The following is a 17,870-nucleotide window of genomic DNA, read 5'->3' on the forward strand; positions in this document are numbered from 1 at the left end:
AATTCTTATTTTGTGATTACATCTGAAACAAAGCGTCATTCAAACTCACCGAGTCCTTAAAAATAAAACTGGCCACTACATATATTTTGAGTTGTGTCAATTTACATAGTATTGAAATGTCTTTAATTTTTTCTTGAAAAACAGACACTTGTCTTCGTTTCTTCACATTTTAAAGAACCACTTATTGTATATATAATAAGTGTTATAATAAGACATATAATGTCTAGATTTATTTTTTATTTTACAATTCAGCCCCACACAAAACACACAAAAACGATAAATGCATTTGTCTTGTTCTTTATTAATAGATGTTTCATTATGATATGAAGTAATAATGAGTTAATCTAAACAATGGCGGCAATACAACGGAACATTGCAAATCATTAAAACAAGGTAGTAAAATATAAAGGGAAAAGTAAATAAATAGTTTGATGTTATAGACAGTTATACATAGGCAAATAAAGTGTTTTTAAAGAAAAAACGAAAATAAAGACAGCGAAAATTGTCAGACAAATGACGTTGCGTTCAAGTGCAGTACAGAGGGCCATAAACCCTGGTTTAGCATGGTTTTGTCAACACTAAAATTCCGCTTGCTGCCCTTCAATTATATTTAGCTCTAATTATGCTAAAATACACAACACTGTATAATTAAACTCCTATTAAGGCTGTAAACTAATCTTAATAATCATCCAGCCTCCGGTCTCTTAAAAGTCTTACAGACCAGTGAGTCACATATGATGTCTAGAAAAGTTTCAGGCATGGTTATGTTGACAGTGTAGGTGAGGAGTTAGACACAAAAATATTAGTTAGAACAACATTCATTATAACACAGCTCTGTATATTGAAGGTTACCAGAAAAAAAAAGGCATTGCAGATTGCGCAAGAGGTGCAATGTGTTGCAGGTTATCATAAGAGTTTGGTAAGATTGCTGGGTGTTAAGATAGAACCCTGGTTTGAAGCCTTTTTAACTTGTTATACATCAGCTACCACAGTGTGTCTGTCAAGAGTAAATTGAAGAAAAACCTCTCTGATACTTTTGTTGTATTAAAAAAAAAACAATCTCTACAGAATATCTCCAGAGATTCAACATGTAGAGTGTTTGTCACGTGCAATCTGCCATCCCCCCCAACCAATGACAACAGAATCTTTGTCATTGTCCACAAACAACAACTGGGAGGTGAGTTGTAGCATTGACTCCAACAACTGCCTGTGCCTACACACGTTCCTGTAAAAAAACATGTTCAGTATTTAGACTATTACACAATCTCAGAGACCAATCAGCGCATTCCTCCCAAACATTCAAGAGCATTTTCAAATGCCCGGTTTATACACTAAACACGAGAGTTTACTGTACAGCACAGCCAGCAGGTAGCATTGAGGAACTTTAAAGAAGCACAAACTGTGGCTCAACATTCAACTTTCCATCTAATTTACTGAGATTTTACATGGTTCTACATTACTAGTGTAATGTGACAGAGTTTGTAGCAGTGAGAAAAAGCCTTGTAATGCCAGTTCATGCAAGATCACTCCATTTGTTTGTTGTTGTATCCCCCCCGCCCCCCAAGACATTTTTATTTTACAATTACAGATTATCCTAAACTCTTTGTCTAGATTTGTTTTTCTGTTATAACATTTGAGAACAAAATATTCAGTTTAAAGGAGCTCAAAATAGTCTTAACCGGTGAAACAACTTTGGATTTTCTGTTTCAGAGACAAGATTTATTTCAAAATCTTTTATTCTTCTATTTGCCATGAGACACAGAAATATCATAAAACACATGAAAATTAGATAAACAATTAGTAAACACTTGTACCTTTATTTCACTTGGAAATAAAGTCCCAAAATAGCACTTTTATCGCTTTGCTTGGCATTTAATATGATCTAATTAAAAGACAAAAGGCCCAGTTCAACCCGAATTCAAATTGGCCAAAAAACCAGTGAGTGAAATAGCGTGTATATTCAGTGAGAAGGTTGATAAAATGCTAAAATGTCAATGTGGTGTGCAAATCAAAGACAGATTGTTTATTACTTCGCTATTTTCTTTTCTCCTTTATTTATAGAAGTATATCTCACTGAGAAGGGATGGAGTCATCGCCAAGAGCAACCTGTTTGGATAAAGAATCTATTATTATTTTTCTTTTTGGGGAAAATAATAATACCTGCAAAATCAAATATGTTTTGATACCGTTTTACCCTTGTCATTTCAGACCTGGAAAACAGTAAAAAAAAAAAAAAAGTCCCATACCCTAACTGTTTCCAAAATTTTCAAGACTGTGAAAGAACTTTACTTAGAATTTGTAATAAAAAACCAAGTTTTTCCAAGCACCACCATGTTGACAGACATTTTAAGTGTTGTTCAATAAGTCTATGCCTTTTCAGTTTATGTTAAAAAAAAAGTTTATTTCTTAGCACTCTATGTTTGATTTAAGTATGTACTTCAGTAAGGTGTGTCATTTATTCTGAGAAATTACATTTTATAAATTTGAAGCTGTAAAAAAATAGCACAAAGCTCCATAGAAGTAAGAATTATCCAAAAAAAAAGTCTCACCAACTGTGACCTTAAAAACTGATTATTGAAATTGAAAAAAACAAACTCTTTACTTGCTTTTTTGACCATTATAATTTTAGCTAACACAAATAAATCCAGAAAGTCCAAAATGTGGTGAAGTACATAACTATTAGCTTGTATAGCTAACAGCAGTTAGCAAGGTGACTAAGCATCCCAGCGAATTAATCTCGCCGTTTTTTCCAATTTGGAACTGGATCACAGTTAAACTCGGTTCAAAGATCCAACTTCTGACTCGACAAATGAACTGAATGCAGCATAAGACGCTGTCAGAACTTGATCTTTGTTCAATTTCCTGTGGCATGTGAAAGAAGCCTTTAAAAAGACTTTTACAAATGTCCATTAGCACTCCCATTACTGTGTGAGGATCCTATGAAGTAGCATGCTAATGTTGGGAGCAAAGCAGAGACATTTGGGAAGATTGGTTGTAGATGCACACCAGTGTAATTTGTTAGCTGTGAAAATAAAAAAGAGAGAGAGCTCAATACATAAGTTTTAATGAATTATGCTGTGTTATAGTGATCATTAATGTGATACGAATGTTAGAACTCATCTTTGCTCAGAATGGTAGGAAATTAACTTTATGAATCCGTTTAGCTACCGCTAACATGAAAACAAGATAGGCTAACTTTAGCTTGTAATCGTTATCAAAAGGTAAAACCATCCTGTCTCTGATTAGGGAGATTAACTGGAATGCTGTGTGAAGCTTACACTTGGTAAGTGGGAGATATCCCACCAATACTGGCCTGAAAATCCAAAATGGCTGCCACAGGTATAAACACAGAGTAAGTTGAAGCCACAAACCGCCTTCTGCGCTTTAATGGTTCAGATCTCTTTTAACCTTGTGCACATACAGCTCTGTACATATTTCTTCAGCATTTCAATTCGCAAAACGCCATAAATATATTGTAATTAACGCCTACTAATAATAATTATCATAATCATCAATATTATAGTAAGTATCCTGGTCATGGAGCTCAAAAACTAGCAAGCCCGACTTGTTTTTTAGCTAGGAAGTAGAACTGAAGTACATCAGGTGGGACGTTATTCATGAACTGAATTCTTATTCTGACCTGAATCAAAGTTCTGATTTCAGAGGCAAATGGAAATATTTACTGAGTGTATGAAAATGAGCACAGAACTGTAAACGGGACATCTGATTGAGTTGAGAATGTTTTGCAACCGTCTATCCCTGAGCGTGGTGCAGAGAGTAGGAATCAGTTCATGTACACGGTGGAATATAAAACACTCATGTCATGATAACTGCATATTGTAGCCAAAACGTCCTTTCATTTATGTTATTTAACTCAAATGTAGTTTTATATGTCAAAGTGGGAACAAAATGGAGCAGCTGAAGAGGATGAAGGCACTCCCACCCCAAAAGAACTTACAAACAAAACATAATATAGCTCATCTTCACTGTAATTAAGACAAAGACATATGCAGGAGTTAAGACACAGGTACATAGGCAGGTAAGATTTGGCCCAAAAGTGACCCCAAAGTCCAGTTCGCTTTGGAAAATGGATTCACTTTTATTCAGGTCAATGTAGCCGCTTGGTATACCTGCAGAAAGCGCAGGACCAAATAGACTAATCACATCCTTATCTAGACTTAGTTACATTTTTTTTTTTAGCAGCGCTGACAGAATTAGCGTAGCATGTTATGACGAGCACCTCCAGGCCAAAACACAGGCAGCACAGTGGTCTGAAACACCCCAACTCACAAAAGTATTCACACCCCTTGATCAGTTTCACATTAGGTCACACAACCACATCAAATGTCACTGCATTTAATTGGGATTTTTGTAGGATAGATCAAGACAAAGATGCATATGACAAAAAAAAGAGAAATGTTTTTTCATTTACAATAAAAAAATCAGAATCTTGAAGCCGATTCTCTGAACAGATGTCAGATTAGCAGTCAGATTTTATCTTTAAAAACTGTAGAAAGAAAACCTGGATCATTTTCACGATAATTAACTACATTGTTTTGGTCTATTGCATAAAATCCCAATAAAATATAATTATGGTTTAAATGCTTTAAGGTTTTGCCATATATAGGTTTTCGTAAGTAAGATCAACCTCTGTTACAGGAAGTACATAAATATGAGTCAAGCTTGTTTAGTACTAAACAGATTTGGCTTGACTATTGAGACTATAATGTTACATTTGCATTCCACCCCTCTAAGAGGCAATTTGTCTTATTTTACTTAAACCTGAACATAAAGTGCAAAACTGAAACATTTTGCCAGCTGTGGTATTATAATTGTAATATTGTAGAGTAAGTAAGGCAGTCAAATCGGCCTACAAATCTCTTTTTTCCCCCTGTACTTTCAATTAAATAAGACAATGGAGAAGAATAAAATGTAACAGATTCATTTTCTAGAAGGTTCACTAGGGTGGAAGGCATGCACTTCAGATTTGGTTGATTTCCTGCTGGGTTAGCTTAGCTTAGCTTAGCTCTGGAAGAAATTAATACTTTAGTTGTAGTAGCAGCATCCTCTATAAGATTGCGTACACTAGGCTAGCCCCTTGTTCACAAAGAGCACCAACATCCTCATCTGTACAGTCGACGTCGACTTTAGTGTTTACTTGATTTGCCCGATTTGCCTGATTTGCTCGTTTTGGCGGCTTTGGTAGCTTTAATGTCCATTTTAGTCTTTTGGATGCGCGAGAAGATCTCCTTAAAAAGAGCCTTGTACTCCGGAGTGTTCTGCCCCAGCCGCTTATCCACCGCCTCCACCTGCTTGCTGATGCTCTCCATGGCTTCGGGAGTGGAGGGAGACTGGGTGGGAGTCGGGGGAGGCGCCGGGACAGGGCCCACGGCGCAGTCTTTCATGGACGGGTCGCGGGAGACGGGACGGGAAGTCTGGACGCCGGCGTGGCACAGGCTCTCCTCGTGTCGCCTGCACTTGCCCAGCAGCTCCTCGTATTTCTCCAGCAGGGCGTGGTACTGCTCGTCCACCTCCCTGAGGATGGACATCCCCCTCTTCCTCACGCTGTTGGCGTGGAGGGCGTAGCTGCCTCTCCTGCGGCCGGACGCATCCCGCGCCACGATGGCGTTGAGCGCCGTGTCGCTGCAGCTTTTCCTCACGGGGCTGGACTCCGGCAGCTGCTGGCCTCCAACGCCGCCTCCGCCCTCGGCCTCCTCCCGCACGCCGCCGCCTCCGCCGCCCGCGTCGCCATCCTCCGCTTCCAGGAACGTGTCGGTTTCCGGGGTGATGCTGAGGACGGTCTGGGTCAGGGCGACACCGTCGTCCTCAGCACTCAGGAGGAAAGTCCGCGCGCGGCGGAGCTGCTGCAGCTCCTGCAGCTCCACCTCCAGCTCCCGCACGCGAGCCTGGCAGCTCTCCGCGTCCTGTCAGGAAGCAAAACAAGCAAAAAAGAGAGAGAGAGAAGGAGTGAAACTCCGATCAGCTCACCACTTAGATCTTGCAAAAAAAAAAAAAAAGCAGATGTTTACTCGTCAGACATGTTTATATTTCTTGCTAGATGTGCTAGCTTGTAGAACAAACCGGCTCGATAAAAAAAAGAAAAAAAAAGCAATCGTTTTGCTTCTCTAACCTGCACACGCGTCTGCAGCCGAGAGAACTCTGCGATCAGGAGGTTGCACTCCTTCTCCACTCCCTCCCTTCGACCCCTCTCAGTCCGGACGGCGGCTCTCAGCGCCGACACCGCTTCCCTCAGGTGCTGACTGTCCTCCTCACACGGCTGACTCTTGGCCTCCAAAGTGAAGCTCTCGGCCCGGCCCACTACAAACTCATCCTCATACCTAGCAGGAAAATCATTGGAGTTTTACTCTTTTTTTCCCCTCTGGGCTTTATGCTTATCGGTTGAACAGAAAACGCCCACCTGGGCGCGGTGCAGAGCTCCCGCAGGCACGGGAACGAGTGGATGGTCTTGCGTCGCTCCCTCTTCTCCCTCCTGACTCGGAGCTGCTCCATCGAGCGGAGCTGCTCCACCTGCGCCGACAGAGACTCCACCTGGTTCTGCAGAGTCTCAATAGTCCCTGTCAAGCTGGAGCAGAAGACAAAACAAAAAAGGGCACACAACTTAGGGCTGAAACGATTAATCAGATTAATTGTGATTAATCATTATTGAAACGAAATCATTGTTGGACACTTTAATTAGGATGAAACTACTGAAGTGCAAAACTTTCTATTTGTTTTATTTGGTTGACTGCCCTACCGTAGCAAGTCTTCTGTAAACCCTGCTTTACATTTAAGCGCTAATAAAAAAGGAATGAATGACGGCCAAACGATTAAAGCGGGTCAGGAGAGCGCTCCGTCCTTCACACCTCTCGATCTTTTGCTGCGAGGCCTTGCTGTCCCTGACCAGCGTGTGGTTGGTGCGCTCCAGTTCTCTGGCCGTGCCGTCCAGCTGCTCGTACACTTTGGCGTGTTGCTCGTTCATGTCCCGAAGGACCTCCAGCTGCTTGGTCAGGTACTAGAGAGCCAAACACAAATGCCGACGTGACAGAAATAACAGCAATAATTTGATTTAGGCACATTTTTCATTTCTAAAACGTCAGCTTGAACATTTAAAAACATAACTCAGGCACCGCCAGCAACATGGCTGCTCATATGACCCAGGATGTGAGAGGAGTGATGTGGGAGCAGAAAAAACTTGTTGCTAAGTTCATGATGCTAACACTTAGAGGGCCTTGCTAATATATGAATAACTCTTGGTGAAATTGCAGTGGTTTCATGTGACAGACCAACATGTTTTAGTAATAAAAATCTAAAAAGTGTGGATTGCATTTTTTCTCGATCCATTCTGAACAACTTAACGACGCGGATGATGTACGGTGTTGTTTTTATGTTTGGATACGTGTCAAAAAGTTACATTTTGGCCTCATTTGATCAGTGCAATAAATGAATAAACTGTTGTATCTACAAAAACAGAAACAAAAAACTTAAAGTTTCCATATCCCATGCTACACTTTCACATAGTTAGGATATTGATTCGTTAAAAAAAACCCTGTTTTCAACGTCTACTCCGTCTGCTGATGCTGTTTGGTCACGAGTTTTCTAACAAGGCTTCCTTCATCAGAGAGCTGGATTTATAATGAGTTTAAAATTAACTAACTTGTGGAGGTAACTGGTTGCACTGGATATTGCACTGGCATGATGACTGAGCGGAGTGATGCGGGGTGATTTGTTGAGTTTTTGACCAGTCCTTGGACAGAAACTCAAGGTTCGTACCTCAATCTCTTGTACTTGTTCCTCATTAGTGATGTACATCTGCTGCAAAGAGTCCTCCAACTCTTTGTTCCTCTCCAGTAAAGTCTTCCCCAGCTCTGCTGCCAGGTGGAGATCTGAGAAACAAAGAGAATCGCTGAATAAAGGGAGCCAGATTCAAAGAATACCGGAAAAAAAAAAAAGTGAATGATGAATGAATGGATGAATATTTATGCCACCAAATGAAAGATGGAGCAAGATAGATTGTGGACTATTCTGGAAGTAAAATACTAAATATAGCAGAATAATTTATATTATCACTGCCAGAGTTAATGGTGAACATTGCTCTATTTTAGGTGAGGGAATAATAGAGTTCGGGACGATAAAACGGGTCGTCACGCCGCCTTCGTTCTGCAGCGAAGCGGCTCAATTATAGAAGAAAGCCAGAGAGCCAGGCCTCTCCGCTCCCCGGCGACTAACGCATGAAGGTCAGGCGCCGATGCCAAAATAATTTCTCTCTCTGCTGAGATGCAGCACAGCGAGACGCTGGAGACTCTATGATGAAAGTTTAAAATAAAAGTGTTCTTTTGGCAGCGTTTCCATCCAGGCTCCCACACCGAGCTAAATGCACATCCAAAGTAAGATGAGTCACTGTCGTCGCTCTCTGTTCTAGCTGTGGTCTGACTCAGCGGACCTGGTGGCCCACATTGCCGGGCGTCAGCAAGATGCGGACTGCAGCATATCTGGAAAAAAAAAAGAAAAAAGAAGAGCGCCAGAGGACATGCCTTATACGTTCCTGCTCCCGATGCTAATAAGGAGTGGTGAACATCAGCTAGTAGTACGCCGACTTGGATGTTTCTACTTGGGTTGTTTATTAATAACCGTGAGTAGCAGAAACCCCACTAACTTCTCCAATAATTAGTCTGCCTAATATATCGAAATATATCACATTTATTTCATTTATCGTGTGCCCAGAATGCATCACTATTGTACAGATAACGAAAGAATCTGAAGAAAACAACTCAGAAAATCGCCACTGCAATATTCCGCAACGGTTTCACAATTTCACGTTTACTTGACGTGAGAAGAAAAAAAAAAGTCTTCAACTGTGATCAATTTCTTTTCAGTAGGAATAAAGTTACTAAATGTTACAAGATGTTACATTTAGGAACTTCACTTCCAGTACCAATTTCAGCAACTGGAACAAAAGAAAAAAAAAGATACTAAATTTGTCGTTGTGTGTTCAATTGCCCCGAGTTGCTATAGAGACGAAATTAACAAAACATTTTGTGACAAAAGCAGTCAGTAGGTGGGTCAGGAGGAGAAAAGAAAGAGAACCAACTAGCCAAGAAGACAAAGTTGCAAATCAATCTTTGTCGCTCAGCACAGACCTGAAAGTGACCCACACAGGATGATGTCACACAGGGTGAAGACCCTTTCGTTTTCACACAATATGTGAAGAGCTGGGACCCTCCCTCAGAGGAGCAGAGACCGTCTCTGTAACCTCTAAAGTCCCTGTTTCCCCATAGCTTACAGCTATGACCCGATACGCCGTATAAAACAATTTCTGTTTCCAGTCAGTGGATCCACTCGTAGAAGTGAGTTTATGGTTTTATATGTAAATATCCCGATGTCTTCCACAGCTGTGTTGTCTCGGTAGGTGCATATCACCCGTGAGATTCAATGGAATGTGGAAAACAGGACTTCTCGTGTTTCCATTTTCCTTTGCTGCAGACACTGTACAGAGCAGCAGTGGCGCAACTACACATTATTCAGGTGGATGCAAAAACATAGATCGGCGCCCCCCATCCCCCCGACCGAGGGAAGGAACGTCAGGGTAAAGGAGCGACGCTCACTCAGCCCCCCCCGAGGCGACGATACGTGAAGGGTAAAACTCGCTACATTTACCTCGTTATGTGCGCGAGGTGAAGGAGCGTAAGGCGCGCAGAAGTGTAAGGGAAAACATCATCGGTGCGCCGCCCTCTCCAGACGGGGTTTTGGCGCCCCCTCTGGTGCTGCGCCCCTATGCGTTGCATACCCTGCATACCCACTTTTTGCGCCACTGCAGAGCAGGCTAAAGTAACAACACCGGCAGTTTATCGGGCAAGAAATGTTACAGTCAAATGAAAACCAAACTAAAGCGTAAACATTCTCAGAAGCCGTGCATTTAGATCTTGGACAAAGGTCTGTCATAAATTATGCAATCGATTTATTTATTGCTTTAGTAAGCAATAAATAAATCGATTGCATGATAAATTGAATAAAGCATACTAATTTCCATTTGTACTATTTATCATTTGCCTCTTTTCTGCCAAAAAATGGAAACAAAAGTCTTCAGTCTGGTGCATTGGTCTGTACTAGCCCCTCTCCTCTTTTTTTTTGAAGGACAATTTTGTTTACGGAGACTTTACCATTTATTTTATTTGTTGTTTCTGTTGTGTTGTTTATTTCGTATAAACATGTCTTCCAGTTCCAGTGTTAAATGTCCATCATTTAAAGTCTATCGACCTTTGAGAATGTGTTCTGCTATTACAATTGTATTACTTGAAAATGATCTCAAAACAACAATATTATCGTTTATCGCGATAACTTCTGGGCCAATTTATCGTCAAAACAAAGTTTGTTATCGCAACAGGCCTTAATTAACCTCAGGCGATGCTATCGCGTTCATTAGTTTAGTTGTCATCCAGATTACAGTTGCTGAGCAAGAAAACAGTGAGAAACTCTGAGTCTGGTAACTTGAATGATTTTTAACACTATTTCACATCAGTTAACAAAAAATAAAAAATAAAAGTAGATCCAGAAGCAAAACCCACTAGTGTTTGGTTACGAATTGTGTTCTTCCCCAGCTTTAATCCCAAACAGGCACAAAGTTAGCCTTGACCTATCTGATGTTGTAAAAAAAACCAAAAAAACAAAATAACACTGATGCCTGTCTGCCTGACGGCAAGGTGACACAATGAAAGCGGTGTTCCTTACTGACACACTAGCATTTAGAAATGTCACCCGGGATGAGCTCGGGCAGTCAGCACTTTGAAGCCCAGCGTTGCTCCATCAACTCCGACATCCTCTCTGCTCCATCAGACACAGCTTTCGCTGCGGGTTTTGTTTTGTCGTTTCAATTTTCATATCAATGTTATTTATTTTTACTTCATTTATCCAGTTCCATTTGGTTCCTTTTTTTTTTTAAGCTCCTGTAAATAAATAAAGGATCCTCGAGTATCTATTTTTGTGTCGGAAAGTAACAGTGGGTTTGAAAATCGACGCACGAGCTAGCGCGTGCTCGTGTGTGTGCACGTGCCAAATTCCCAACATCAGCACTATTTCAGCCCAGCCACAGAAAACGCTCCTATATAATTAGCTGGCACTACAACCGGGAGGCGGTGAGGAGGAAGAGGAGGAGGAAGACAGGAAACGAAGTAAGTGGTGCGGAGAACTTGATGACTCACCAATCACTTCAATTATGTCCTACAAAACATCTGAGCGCGCGCGGTCGGTCTGAGCGTACAGCAAACTGAATGAACGGAGTACAATGCGTTTTCTAGACTGATGTAATTCGATTAAAGTAATGGAATCGAAACAAAATAGCCGACAGAAAGTCGCGGGATGGAAGGAGCAGATGGGGCCTTGAATGGAAAGAGGTTTGAACGATTTCAAATTAGGTTCCAACATCAGTAATCGAAGGAAAACCTCTCTCCACATAAGCTCTCACTAGCTGCATTTGAATTCACCACAGAGTTGCGTAAATTAAAATTACGGAAATAAATTCGCTTACTGGAAACACGCCAATTTAAAAATAAAAATGAGAAAATTTACGTTTTTGCGCTAGGAAAGGGTGGTTCTTCAGACGTATCGAAATAGATGCTTTTCGCACAACTGTAATGAAAACACTTTTTCGCGTCACACCAGTCACGTGATTAACTACTGGCGAAAACCATGAAGAAGAAGACGAAAGGAAGTATTTTTTTTCTTCGTGGTTTGTAGTTTGTTTTGTTTTGTTGGGGTTTTTTCTCCACCATATAGTCACCGCCTTAAAATAATAACCAAAGTAATTTTTTGACAAACATGATTTTTGAAAAAAAATAAAAAAAATAAAATCAATCACCTCTTTCTGTACAAAAGATGATTTAGGTAAAAAAAAAATAATAATAAAAGAAAAGACTGAAGACATTATTTTAAGAAGATACTCCAATCAAAAGTGGTGATGGGATGCCTGTGAAATGTTATAAAACAAAAAAAAGTTAGTAATATAATAGGGTTATGGTGATTCTAGTAAAAAAAAATTATAACTTCTAAACTTTAGAATTCTCTTGCCACTAAATAAATGTAATTATATTAAAGTTTTTAAAGAAATTCTGCAACTGGAATAGAACATTAAATGATTTTAATACTTCTTTTATCCTTACAAGTGGTGGCAGTAAATGTAGCTACCGGCCAGTAATCTATATTAAAATATTCGAAAATGTTTATCCTTCACAATTATTGTGTCAATAATAATAATAATAATAATAATAATAATAATAATAATAATAAAGCATTTCAAAACAAATCCTTCACTGCACTGCTATACTTGGACTATTTAAGGTCTGCCTATAAGGATGTCTCCATGTTATTGATTCCAAAAACCATAAATCTCTTCGGTCAAAATAAGGCTACAAAATAAATGTTCTCCAAAATATAAAGAAGCTGTTAGGAGTCAAAATTGAAGTAATAGATGTCAGCTGACTTAACCCAGTAGTTCTGTCACTTGAATAGATGCTGGCCATGTGAAGGCCCTTCCTTACTTGGCATGCTGTCAATGCATTGTTGTTAAAGAAGAAGAAGCTTCTGCAACGTGAATTCCCTGTTAGCATTAAAGCTCCAAGTGACATCTCTGCCTCGGCCTGGGGAGCTCCACAGAGAGCCTTTGTTCAGCTGCCGGCCGGCGGTGCCAAGCAGCGGCTGAAGGACGGGATGCTGCGGTCGGTCGGTCGGTCGGTGTCTTGTCTTACCCTGCTCCAGGTCTTGTTGGTCGTACCACGGCTCTTCTTCTTCGGTGACGAATTCCTCCATTCTCCCTGAGCTGAGCATGGGTGTCCCGCTCCGTCCGAACCGTGAACGAATAATAAACCCACAGAAATGAGTCCGTCCACGCCTCTCTTCTCCTGACGGGAACAATAACCCCCTCCAACGGTGGAGGAGGAGGCGGCGGCGGCGGCAGAAAGGAGTCTCGGAGCAGAGTAGCGGTCTTCTCCCTGGAGCTGCTCCGCGGCAGGCTCTCCCTCTTCCTCCCCCCCTCTCTCTCTCCTTCAGTGAGGGAGTGTGGCTTTACGTGTTTCCTCTCTCCTTCCGCTTCTCTGCTGCTCCCTTCAGTCGCATCCCCTCTACACATGAACCCAGCAGCACCGGCCCATCCCGGAGCCCCAGCCAGCCGACGCAGCTGCTGCTGCTGCTGCAGAGACGTGGCAGGGATGTTGCGACAGCCGCCACTTCCTTTCTCCCTGTTTTCTGATCAGCTGCACACTCGCGATGACTTCACCTTCAGCTCGTATAGGCCGCGCTTTTGTCTCCACTCAAGCGTACAAAACGGACACGAAGACAGAGATAACATTGTCCGCGTAATCCTATTAGTGTAAAATTAATTTACTACAACGGATTTTGTATTTAAAGCTGACATCTGACCGAAAAATAAAATATAATACAACTAAATCTGAACCGGAGAACAAAAGGATCTATGCTATAATGAAGTTTGCAGATGAAACCACTGCTATTAGTTTGACCCAGAACAATGATGGAGTCCGAATACAAACAGGTTGGTCCAGATCCGCCTGGAGCTTAACCTGTTCAAAACAGTGGAGGGTGTCTGAGAGGAGATCAAATTAAACACAGTCGGTGTCAAAAAAAATTTTTTGTTTGCACCGGTATCATTTTAAAAGATAATGAATGTTTCTATTGGTCATCAAAGGTCAAGCTGAGGGTCCACGATTAAGAACTCAGACAATCAATAGTGCAACAAGTATTTTAGCTGCAACATGGCACAAGTAATTTCGATCAATTTTGTTTGATTTTTGTTTATGTGGTGGACCTAGAAAGCATCTACAAAAACAATTGCCTTCACTTAAAAGTGTAGGCAACCTTAGTACAATAGATTAATTACACATGATTTTGATGCCTTTTATGTTTTACTGGTGCTAGTTTTACGAAGCATCATTTATTTCTATTTACACTCAGTGCGAAAGTAGTCCAAGTTAGTTTGCTAGATGCTAATTTGCTGCTAGCTGCGCTAACTCCACTGCAGCTTTCTTGCCAACTTTTCCAAACAAGCCAGACTTGTTCAACTATTTCCAACTTAAATTTAACATCCAGACTCTGTAGAGTCTGAGATGGAGCTCTTCAGTTTTTTTCCTTTTTTTTTCTTTTTTGTTGTTGCTGTTTTTCTGTTTGTTGGCCTGACCTGGACTCCGTACAATGAGCAGTACAATATGAAATATTCTGTAATTGATTGAGTGTCAGATAATGGTCTGGTCTACCGTGTTCACATATTACACCACTAGAGGGCGACTTCCTGATTTAGATTGTCGGGCAGTTTGGGAACAACACAACTTGCATTTCCTGTTTATCTTAACGTGCACGGAAGAGGATTAGGGCCACTATACAACAGCTACAACAAAAACCAAAGAATCAGACTTTTTTTCCTCAAAAATCTTTTTTTTTACCAAGATCTCATTTACAAAGAAAAACTGTTTTAATAAAATAAATAAATAAAATACAACTTACAAAAATATAAATTCTTGCTTTAATCTCCGAATTTTTACCTTTTTTTAAAATCTCAGAATCAAAAATGTTTGAATTGCTTATGCACAATTAGGCAAATACAGTCGTCAAACTCAAATCTACCAAGTACATTTAGACAGGCTTTCAGTGTGGATAAAGTGCAGGTTCACAAATCCAATAATAATAAGAAAACATACTAACACCATATTTCACACACAATAATGTTTGGATATTTATTTGAATCTTGATATGCACTTAGGATTCTGACTAAAGTCAAAATGTTATTGAATTATTTTTGGTGGTCCAATCCTCTTCCATACCATCCTGCGTCTCCATGGTATAAAAGTTAAAAGTATAAACCATATAAATGAGGGATTCATTTATTGTTTTCTCCATTTCACAACTGAGTAATTTATTACTTTATCCACTTTGTTGTCTTCTTTTCAGGACTTTGACTGTTTGCAAGCTATCCTGTCGCAGACGACAACCTGACACAGGTGTTCTCATGCACATGTACCTGACGAGGGCCTTATCTAGAACAGCCGTGGTTGCGTTGACCAACAGAGCACGGGGGGAAATGTCTTCTATCAAACGCTGCTGTGACAGACTCATCATCATGTGCGGCTTAATCACTTGGCTACACAGTCGTATGAGCAGTCACCACCTCCGGTTACATCAGACAGCGGAGGTTTGACCGATAAAGAAAAGTTTCTAAAATGGCCATCTGTTCAGAATCCCACACAGCTTCGTTTTACTTAAAAGAGGAAATGATTCCCATCTTAAATCCCTAAAGTGAAATCAGAAAGTTTTTTTATTTCATCTCCTGCCTATTGCATACAGATGTGACGCACAAACAGATGTACGTGAAAAAAATACCTTTTAGAGGTTGTCATGCGCTTGAATTTGTTCATGTTTCTAAACCACAAATCAAAATCTGAAAGGTGTGGCGTTTATTTTATTGTGACTTGTATGATTATTACTATAGCAATCAATCAGCTTCATGTTATAACTGCATGAAGGTTGTTTGTTGCGACTTATACTCTAATTCATAAACTAACCTGGTTTTAATTAAGCTCCATAAGACAAAGAGACTTTGATATTGTGAGGTGGTTGTTCTAACTCGTTCATCAATGATTTTATCTTCAACAACATATGTTTGCAGTCTAACTAAGCAAGTGAAGATGAAAGGGGAAGCCAGAGAAATCAGGTTTTTAGAAAACCTAAAGACTTTCCTGTCTCAGAAGAAGCTCTGACTCCACCAGATCACCAACCAGCTCTAAGGATGAACCTCCACATCGTCTTCATGATGCAAGTTTGTTTTTTCAATGAGGAGCTATCTACATTTTCAACAACAAAAACTGCTGTGTTACCAACGGCAAGTGCTTAATAAACATGATTTGATTTAAAGGTAACTGGAAATAATTTTTCTCTTCTTGTTAATCTAACATTTATCTTTCTTTTTTTATTGGTTGTTGGCTTTCAGGGCCCTGTGATGGACTGGTGACCTGTCCAGGGTGAACCCTGCCTCTCATCTGATGGCTGCTGGAGATGGGCACCACCAGCCACTCTCACCACCCTGCAAGGATTAGTGTGTTCAGAACACGGATGGAAAGATTTTAAGGTAGTTTGTCTCCTTAAGTCCACACTTTAATCAGCTTCATAGTTAATGCCAACATCAACTGACTCTATGACATTGCTGACTATTTTTTTTCTACTTCTAACATAAACAGGCAAAGAAGACACCCAGAAATGTTTTTCCACCCCAATCATCCGGTCCCAATCATCATCAGTTCTTATGTTGTCACATACACAGCGAGTCCACAATGTCTTAAAATTGTAAGTATTATTTTTTTATTTGCCATTTTTCTGTTCTCTTTAAATACAAATGTTTTCTCTGTTTAATTGCTCTATTGTTTTTTTTTGTAGGTTCCTGTAAGGTGCAGTGAACGGGAATGTTCTGTCGTTGATCCTCACCGTCATGTTTTATTGTCACACTTAAATTTTTATGTTCATGTGTTCACTTTTGATGTGTAAACTGATAATTTATGTAAAGTTCATAAAGTTGTGAGTAAAATTGGACAATTTTAAAATGTCGGTAATAAAACAAAATATTTGAATTACCTTGGGCATCTTGTGTAATTAATCTTTCCATGTAATTGTAGCCTAAAACAATATAAGTACTGTAGTGTAGATATGCATGTCATTTACAAAATAGGAAAGTAGGAATAAAGACGAATTAAGAGTAATTAAAATTGTAGTTTATTATCAATAGCAGGAAATCAAAAATAAAAATTAAGTGTAATTTAAATACATTATTAATATATTAATAGTATATTTTAAATATATTTGAAGTATATTAAATGTATATTTTTAATATAATTCTGAGACAGAATTATTACACTCAAAATATAATAATTATATCAAAATATAATAACAAAGCTCTGAAATATATTTAAAAAGTATACTTTAAATACACTAAGTACACTTGAAGTTGTTCCAAAAAAGTACGTATAGTATGCTAAAATATACTATTAGTTGTAATTTAATACTATTTAAATACTGCTAAAGTATACTAAGCACAAAATTAGCTGTTCCAAAATAGTACAGTTTAAGTACATCGATAAAAGTATACTAAAGTATGTTAAAATTTAGTATACTAAAGTATACTTTTTTTTCACCTGGGCAAAGTCTGCGTGCCGATTTTCGACTGAAAATCTGTGGCACATACAAGCCGTATCTTGAAGTCACTGCAGCTGTAATCACAGCAAATGGATTTTTTTATTGTATTTTTTACAAAGCATTGACTCAGGGAGGTTGAATGTACGCCACACCTTTCAAATTTTTATTTGTGAAAATGTGACAGGAATCTATGTAATTTTCCTCTAAGGATTTTTATAAACAATATTTTGTCTTACAAAAGACTGAACTTTAACATGCATGAACAGATCTCCACCCACCAAGGAGATCAAGCGAGGAGGTGTTGAGGAAATAACTTTGCGTTTCACTCTGTGTTACACTTCCCTTTGCTGTCTCTTTCATCCACTCTGCTGCTGACTTTAACCTTTATTTTGTCTTTTTTTTTTTTTACAAACCTGCCTTGCTTTATATGTGGGAAGCGTTTACTTCCAAGCGGCTCTTGTTTTTTACTCCATTTGTCGTTCTGCATATTCTTATTGCAACAATATGTGAACGCTTTGTCTCACATTTTACAACAAAGTTGAGTTTTGGTTACCATTTTAACAAAGTTAGTTTTGTTTTTTTTTTTATTTGGGTTCAGCCTGTTCCTTTTTTTTGTTAAATTATTGCTTCTTAAAATAGTGTTATATTTTGCCTCCTTAATTGTAATGCTGTAAATGTACCAAAACAAAGCT

General features: G+C 39.4%; 1 protein-coding gene and 1 long non-coding RNA gene across 2 annotated transcripts; one reads left to right on the top strand and one right to left on the bottom strand.

The window, feature by feature from the left end:
* Window positions 1–281: 281 nt before the first annotated feature.
* Window positions 282–13,183, bottom strand: LOC103481939 (cerebellar degeneration-related protein 2-like). Its single transcript, XM_008437776.3, has 6 exons — window positions 12,738–13,183; window positions 7,771–7,883; window positions 6,864–7,012; window positions 6,419–6,583; window positions 6,131–6,338; window positions 282–5,924 (listed from the first exon to the last, which is right to left on the bottom strand). The coding sequence occupies exons 1-6, from the start codon at window positions 12,814–12,816 to the stop codon at window positions 5,148–5,150; spliced, it is 1,491 nt and encodes a 496-aa protein (XP_008435998.2). The 5' UTR covers window positions 12,817–13,183; the 3' UTR covers window positions 282–5,147.
* Window positions 13,183–16,616, top strand: LOC103481940 (uncharacterized). The gene is made up of 4 exons (XR_536364.3): window positions 13,183–15,874; window positions 15,983–16,120; window positions 16,230–16,335; window positions 16,426–16,616. It is a non-coding gene; the product is annotated as an uncharacterized LOC103481940 (long non-coding RNA).
* The last annotated feature ends 1,254 nt before the right edge of the window (window positions 16,617–17,870 follow it).

Source organism: Poecilia reticulata, chromosome 19 (assembly GCF_904066995.2).
Source record: "Poecilia reticulata chromosome 19, P_reticulata-male-v2, whole genome shotgun sequence".
NCBI classification, from domain to species: domain Eukaryota; kingdom Metazoa; phylum Chordata; class Actinopteri; order Cyprinodontiformes; family Poeciliidae; genus Poecilia; species Poecilia reticulata.

Bases quoted from the DNA above. Each gene is read 5' to 3' on its own strand.
- LOC103481939 (XM_008437776.3), bottom strand. From the start codon at position 12,816: ATGCTCAGCTCAGGGAGAATGGAGGAATTCGTCACCGAAGAAGAAGAG. The intron at 7,884-12,737 runs GTAAGACAAGAC...TTTGTTTCTCAG, and splicing joins CCAACAAGACCTGGAGCAGG to ATCTCCACCTGGCAGCAGAG. The intron at 6,584-6,863 runs GTGTGAAGGACG...CTTCTGCTCCAG, and splicing joins TCGCAGCAAAAGATCGAGAG to CTTGACAGGGACTATTGAGA.